Source organism: Anguilla anguilla, chromosome 3 (genome assembly GCF_013347855.1).
Source record: "Anguilla anguilla isolate fAngAng1 chromosome 3, fAngAng1.pri, whole genome shotgun sequence".
Lineage (NCBI taxonomy): Eukaryota > Metazoa > Chordata > Actinopteri > Anguilliformes > Anguillidae > Anguilla > Anguilla anguilla.
The window spans coordinates 60903577-60911384 of NC_049203.1; the positions used below are offsets into that span (position 1 = coordinate 60903577).

Genomic DNA, 7808 nt, shown 5'->3' on the forward strand with positions numbered 1-7808 from the left:
ATTTTCACCAAGCTTGCTAGCTAGAATTTTTTGCCATACGCCGTTTTGACAGCTAAGGTTAGTCTAAACTAGCTGGTTGAAATGGCTTAGTTAACGTGTTAGCCAGCGATTAGTGAAGTAGTATGCAGCCGATTGTGTAGCGCGGTAGGTATTGATATTAGATAGATTAAAACGTACAAATTCGCAATGGAGCACTGCTAGTTAGCCAAAACTACACTGTTCACGCTAAGCTAACGGTACAATGCAAGGGGCGAGTACACTGAAAACACGCGATTCAAAGGAAATTATCGGGTTGCGACTCCTGTTGGTCATGCGATTAACTAGCAGGTCGTTTCAGCAGGAAAAGGGAGTGCGGCGTTTTGTTGTCTGGCGATATATTGGAAATATAAAGCAAGGGCATACTGCTTGGCTTTGCAGGTAAATAACGCATTCGCGGTTTATATCATCATTTGCACAAATTGATTTGGTGTATTGATTAGCCTTAATTTAAAAGATCAGTTCGCTGCAAATAAGGCCACAACCCTCCGTGGACCAGGAAGGAGGGTTCATTGAGAAAACGGTTTTCTTTTTTCCGTTTACATGGCTAGTTAGCTAGCCAGTATATTCGCACTGCTGTTGCTCGTCACTCTTAGTAATTATTTTAAATATATATTTTTTTAGCTAGCTACCTATATATAAAAGCAGTACTTTGCAGCACAGCTGCCTCAGGCGTCCATATACACTTTCAAAGAACTGACAAGGTAGATCGCTTGGTTGCTGAACTTTGTGTTGCCAGCAAGCAAACCCTGACGGGTTGAAGACACGCTAGCCAGTTAGCTTACGAGGCTTTATACCGTAGGCCTCTTACTAACTTGAGAATTGTCGTTTTTCAGGCATGATTTTTTAGTGGCCGACACAAACGTTCACAGGTTGTGTTAAGGTGTGTTTTGATAAAAATATAGAAAAGATTTTCGATTGCCCTGATAATCTAATTGATTAATATTAGAAAGGTAGCACTTGCATCTGTAGCAAGTGAGCTAACGTTAGCTCGCTAGCTACCGACATCATAAACAAAACAAAAGAATTTATCCCCTGCCTCGATAACGTAGATATAAAGTAAGGACTAACTTGGGCACACGACCTGCATTTTAAATAATATTTGTTCGAAGGTTTTCCTGGGAATTATTTATTTATTTATGGTTTCCGAATGACCACCTGTTCGGTAGATAGCATTACTGCAGCTGAAGTTGACCAATTCTGTTGTGCAGCACAGGGTATTTGTATTTTAATACGAGGCAGAAAGAAGCTTTCCCACTGTTTGTGTTAACACTGAAATTAGGTGGTTGCGTTAACGCGGAAATACTGCAGTGCATTCTAGAAATGCTATATTTTACTTAACAATCCATCATTAGGTTACTGTCGCGATGTCACCCATGCCAGAATGCATTTACTCCCTTTAAGATTTATTGTGCATTGTCTATTTTCGTTTAACAACGAACATTTATGGCAGGTATTATGTAATTGTGCATCTGCCTTCATTTATACGTTCATCTAGTTTTTTTTTTTTTAGCTCGCCATCTCAATTTGTTTAAAGGTAAACTGTGCCTTATTCTTGCATGATTTAAAAATATTGAATGGATTTTTTGTCAATAAATTCTTATGTTTCTTTTGCTTTTTTTCTGTAGGGATGTCGAGCTTAAAGCTGATTTCTGCGACTGATGCACTGTATTCAGGGTCATTACTGAAGTCTATAAACGAACAGCGGAATGTTGGATTGTTCTGTGATGTCACCATAATTATAAATGACCGCAAATTCAGAGCCCACAGGAACATCCTGTCAGGATCCAGCTCTTATTTTCACCAGGTGTTCTGTGCTGCTGGACAGGTGATAGAGCTGGATTTTGTCAGGGCGGAGATCTTTGATGTAATCCTGAATTACATCTACAGTTCTAAGATCGTCCGCATTCCCTCTGACTTGCTTGAAGAGCTCATTACTGCAGGCCAGGCCTTGGGTGTGAAATTCTTCGCTAATCTGCATGTGCCGCTCTCCCAAGTCAAGGGACTGCCTGGTTTATCAAAAGAGTCCGGGGAGGAGCGTGTGAAATGCAAGGATGCCCTACAAAATAATGATGTCATCAGCCAGGTGCCTGGATCAGGGTGCACGTCTATTATAACTGAAGCATTTTCACTGTATGCAGAAGAGTTTGATCAGGGCAATGACCTGGACAAAGGTGATGTTCTATTCATCTCCAAACAAGCATCCCAAAACAAAAGAGATCCTGGCAACACACCCCAAATCTCCAGGTCCTGTGAAGTGATTGATGAGGATGGATCTTCAGGGGCGGTTGCATCCAATGAAAAGAAAATTAAAAGTTCTGAACCCAGTGAAGGTGTAATAAAAGAGAAGGATGACAGCAATGCATGTTCCTCTAAAAAAGTGGAGGGAAATAATCAACCTCTCCACAGTAGGTCCTCAGATGCCCAGCTTGACTCAAGCTCACTGCCCACCCCTGCAGAGTCTCCAGTTGCTAATGCCAGTATGCACCAGTCACCTGCGCATTCCTCCCTGTGCAACACACCAGCTACCCCAGCGCAGCTTAACCTTTCCCCCACCAAATCCCCCAGCAGCTCCCTGCCAAAAGAAAATCAACAGATGTTGGCGGTCCAGAAGAAGGAGATGGCAGTTTTGGAAAAGGCAACAACCCAATCAGTGGATTTCAAAAACAATCAATCGGATGTTGGGTCAGTTAGCAGCAGCAACAATGGGGCAAGCCTTGGCAGCCCTCAATCTCTCACTGGGCTAAAAAAGACAATAACATTAGACAAGGCATCAGAAATTGATTCCTTGTCTACTGGCTGCAAGGTCTATGCCAACATTGGGGAGAACACCTATGATATTGTTCCTGTAAAAGAGGACCCAGGTGAAGGTGATTCAAAAGCCAGCAGGGCGAGGAAGGCCCAAGTGCCCCCTTCTTTCAGTCCAGATGCGTCTCCACACTCACCCCGGGGGGCTTCGAGCAAGAAGAAGGCGAAGGTTGAACAAGACGACCACTACGAGCTGATCATGGATGGGAAGACCTTTTATGTGTGCATCATCTGCAAGCGTCCCTATGTGTGCTTGACTAGCCTGAGGCGTCACTTCAACACCCACTCCTGGGAGAAGAAGTATCCCTGCCATTACTGTGACAAAGTCTTCGCCCTTGCAGAGTACAGGACCAAGCACGAGGTTTACCACACGGGTGAGCGCCGTTATCAGTGCCTGCTGTGCAATGAGTTTTTTATCAACTACCAGCTGCTCTCCTCCCACTGCAAGCAGGTCCACAACCAGGACCCCTCTGGCAGGAAGGAGAAAGATGACACCAACAACAACCTGTACCGCCTCCTGCCCTGTAAGACCCTGCAGTTCAAGCCATACTCGTACGTCACCGATGGCTCTGGGGGAATCCCGATCATCAAGGAGGATGGGATGGTCTACCATGTGGACCCTTCAAAGGGGCCCATGGCGGGTCAGGGGCCTCACCCTTCCAGCCAGGGCAAGCCGGTCAACTGGGATGATCTTTTTGTAGAGCCAGGAGTACGTGGCCAACCAGTTGCACATGGCCCTCAGGGACCATGTGCCCAGCCTGTTGCGCATGGCTCTACAGGAACACGTGGCCAGCCTGTTGGGCATAGCCAGCCAGTTCCACATGGTCCACTAGGAGCACATGCCCAACCGCTTGCACAGGGGTCGCCTGTTGCACACGGCGCACCTGGAGCGCATGGTTCGCCTGTTGCACACGGCCCACCTAGAGTGCTTAGCTCACCTGTTGCACATGGCCCACCTGGAGTGCATGGCTCACCTGTTGCACACGGCCCACCTGGAGTGCATGGCTCACCTGTTGCACACGGCCCACCTGGAGTGCTTGGCTCACCTGTTGCACACGGCCCCCCTGGAGTGCATGGGTCGCCTATTGCACACGGCCCCCCAGGAGCGCATGGTTCGCCTGTTGCACACGGCCCACCTGGAGCTCATGGTTCACCTGTTGTACACGGTCCTCCTGGATCGCATGGTTCACCTGTTGCACACGGCCCACCTGGAGCTCATAGTTCGCCTGTTGCACACGGCCCCCCTGGTGTGCATGGTTCGCCTGTTGCACATGGCCCCCCTGGTGTGCATGGTTCACCTGTTGCACATGGCCCACCTGGAGCGCATGGTTCGCCTGTTGCACACGGCCCCCCTGGTGTGCATGGTTCGCCTGTTGCACACGGCCCCCCTGGTGTGCATGGTTCGCCTGTTGCACATGGCCCACCTGGAGCGCATGGTTCGCCTGTTGCACACGGCCCATCTGGAGCGCATGGTTCGCCTGTTGCACACGGCCCCCCTGGAGCGCATGGTTCGCCTGTTGCACACGGCCCACCTGGAGCGCATGGTTCACCTGTTGCACACGGCCCACCGATCATGCATGGCCCACCAGGAGCACATGGCTCGCCCGTTGCACACGGCCCACCGGTTGCACTTGGCTCCCCTGTTGCACACGGCCCGCCAATTACACACGGCTCACAAGGAGCACGTGGCTCACCTGGTGCCCATGGCCCGCCTGTCGCCCACTGCCCGCCGATTGTACAGGGCTCGCCAGGAGCACATGGCCCACCAAGGGCGCACGGCTCACCCGTTTCACGCAGCCTGCCTGGGGTGCACAGCCAGCCAGAGGCACTCACCCAGCACCCAGAGAACAGTGTGAATCCTGCCAAGGGCTCATCAAAGTTTGAGTTTGGTGTACGAGAGACCTATTGAATTTTGAGGGTTAACTGCTGGGAATTGTGCCTTCTAAGCAGGGTTTCCCCTTTGTGTGGTGTTCAAGGGTCCAGGATGGATTTCTATACCTTACAGTGTAGCTGTTGTTTTAAACTAGTTGTGTGTATGTAGGAAGCTCCCATGTACATCAGCACAAACTTAGTGGTCCTTGGCATTGGTTGGCTTTTACAAATTTTTAGTAAAATCTTGTCATTCGGTGATGTATTGTCTCTATATGTTTGAAAGTTGCTTGCTGTCCCGTAATATCATATATCATCATATTTCTGGACACATAGCATACAGAAAAAAAAAAATATAAACGAATTATCAGCACTTAGGTAAGACCCTCTCAGAGCATCCACAACACTGTGTTCCATTTAAATCACTGAAGATGGACATTAAAGTACTTAGAATCCCATTTATTCTGTTTTTTACACAATTTAGAGTGAAGATTGGTCTGAGATGTGGTAGGGTATCTGTAGAAAGAATGAAATGATTACAGAAACACAAACCTCCACCAAAGACATGGGAGAAATGCTCACCTGATATTGGCCATGAATAGACTGTTGTATACCTATTTTATTTTTCTGTGAGTGGTCATGACTTTGTATTGTTATGATACAAAGGACCTATTATGAATTATTGTGTCATTTTGCAGAACACAACCTCAAGCTGTACATGAGATTCAGTGTATATAGAACTACAGTGTATAGTGTATGAGCACTATACAGATTTCAGAATTACTTTGTAAAATCAAGCTTATTAAGTAAGTGTTGGTACTGAATTTGTACTGATTGTATGATGATTGACAGACATGGCTAAATAGCACATTTTCATAGTATTGTGCAGAGCAAGACCTGAAAACATTTTAGAGAAAAGATTCATAGGCAAGAAGGAGGTGCTACTAACTAATGACCTGATGTGAACAATATCACTAGTGATATCCAGTCATGCTGTCCATGAATTAACTATTATTTTCAGTGTTACAGAACTGGTTAATACAAAGGTCCAAAGGTTTTGTTCAAAGGTCCAAACACCAGGTTCTTTGTCAGAGGTGCTTTATAAGCTAATCATTATTACATTTTCACCACACTTAAAGTTTGAATGGCACATGGTGCAATTTCCAAGAGAGGAACTGCAATTGCTGCATTTGTCATTTTTGATGGAAAAAAATTGAACTTCATCCATTGAAAAGTAAATATTTAATTTTATATTCAGCAGTAGTCCTCTATAGCTGTACTTGGCAAAACATAGTGGTGGGATATTGCATATAAAATGGGCAATTGAAAAATGCTGCCTTTCTTGAAACAACTAAACCATGACTGAACACCTCTAGATGTATGGAATATTACTGTTTTTTATATGCTGGCCATATATCATCCTCTCTTTTTAAATGACTCCCGTTTGTACTGTTCCAAGATGCTAAAATACACTTACTGTACTTACTGTACTGTACTTAGGTGGTGCTGAGTGTTAGACCTTTTGCCTCATAGTGCAAAACAGGAAATCTGTCATTCAAATAACTTTTATGTCTGTATTCAGAATGTCAGTGCTGTTTTGGGGCAGCACCTAGTGCAGGAATTGTGATTTTAATGTTCTTTTTGTTTTTTTTTTCTAATTTTGTCTTGTCTGTGTGTAGCTGCTTTGCATTTTTTCAGTAGAAGGCATATTTGACTGTTTTTTTAAAAATATATATATTATGCAGGTAGTCATTCTCTGTCTCAATATGTTGGAGAATAAAAGCAGTTTTAGCTTTTATGGTTTTTGAAGACATTAACAACTGCGTGTTGTGTAAATAATTGTACTAAAGACCTCTTTTTCATTTTAACATTTGTTTACTTTGTTTTAAAACTTATTTATTAGGTCTTAGTGCTATACAAAATGGAAATAAAAGTTTATGGCGCTAATGTTTCTGTTTCTGAAACTGAAAACTGTTTTATGGGATTAATTATTTGCATCAGGCCTTTGCAACAAGGTAAGGAGTATATTGACCCTCCTTTTTTAATAGAACATTAAAACGTATATATATGCTTTTTTTTCATTCACCAAGCCATGGTGTGACTTTAGCCAAGGAAAGCTGAGAAGAAATTGGCCAGGTAAGGATGAACACTAGACTAGAGACATGGGCAACTAAAGAGGAATGCGCATTTAGGTCCCAGCATAATATTTAGCATATGCCACAGGAACCAACCATTATATTTGGGTTTTTTTACTGAATATGTTTCAAAGCTATAATGTTTATAAGTTAATATATAGCCATGATTGTGCGTGATTGGGACACGCAGAACACAATACTCGCTTTTTGCTGGTCATTAAGAGGCCAGGTATGTTTTAGAAAAATTGAGATCCAGTCTTTTATAGCTTTACTTTTTGGGCAATGCAGAAGTAAACACTTGTTAGTGTTAGGATTATTGCAGTTCCGTCACATTATGCCTATAAACCTAGAAAGTAAACAGACTCAACAAATAGAAAGCTCTGGTAAGTACCCAGAAATATATTGGGGGCTGCATCACCCACTCACTTGGGTTTTGCAGTGCTGGTATTTTGCTCCACAATAGTGAGATGAACACTGCTTTGAAAAAGCATTAAAAGAATGAAATCTTGAAGTAATTCTTCTCCATGCTCCATTGTTTTTGATTATAAAAAAGCAACATTTTAGATGTGCTTCACCAACTGCTTGGTCAGTTAGTCACAGATGACTTGCAAGACCTGTTAAAAAAATTGTAAACAAGATGGCTGCCACAATTCAGTGAAATCATCTAATTTTGTTCATAGTTGAAGTACGGATGATTAAAACAGCCATATTTTTATTCATTTGGCTAAAAGTCACACTGCTGAGGTGGGCTGGGTGTCAAGAGCTATTATATCAATGGTGCTATCTTAACATGGTTTGGTACCATGTTTGATTTTTAATCAACCTTTCTGTGCTCGCATTTCATTGTATACACTGTTGAAATTAAACATATTTCCAGATCCTTCTCTTCAAACTGAGGTTTACATTTTTTATCATCAATGGTAACGAGACTTGGTTTTCTCTTTCGAACTTAGAATACGC

General features: G+C 43.7%; 1 protein-coding gene across 5 annotated transcripts; it reads left to right on the forward strand.

Annotated features, from left to right (window-relative positions):
- Nucleotides 1–279: 279 nt before the first annotated feature.
- LOC118222580 (transcriptional regulator Kaiso-like) lies at nt 280–7729 on the forward strand. 5 transcript variants are annotated; one of them, XM_035408282.1, is made up of 3 exons: nt 280–417; nt 1665–4440; nt 4477–7729. In XM_035408282.1, the coding sequence occupies exons 2-3, from the start codon at nt 1667–1669 to the stop codon at nt 4751–4753; spliced, it is 3051 nt and encodes a 1016-aa protein (XP_035264173.1). In that variant the 5' UTR covers nt 280–417; nt 1665–1666; the 3' UTR covers nt 4754–7729. The 5 variants fall into 5 exon arrangements, with proteins under 5 accessions (XP_035264173.1, XP_035264170.1, XP_035264172.1 ...); XM_035408279.1 differs by having other exon boundaries at nt 1665–7729; XM_035408281.1 differs by lacking the exon at nt 280–417 and adding an exon at nt 445–740 and having other exon boundaries at nt 1665–7729.
- Nucleotides 7730–7808: the final 79 nt, after the last annotated feature.

What these genes read in the sequence shown, in the direction of transcription:
- LOC118222580 (XM_035408279.1), top strand. Translation starts at nt 1,667, where the DNA reads ATGTCGAGCTTAAAGCTGATTTCTGCGACTGATGCACTGTATTCAGGG.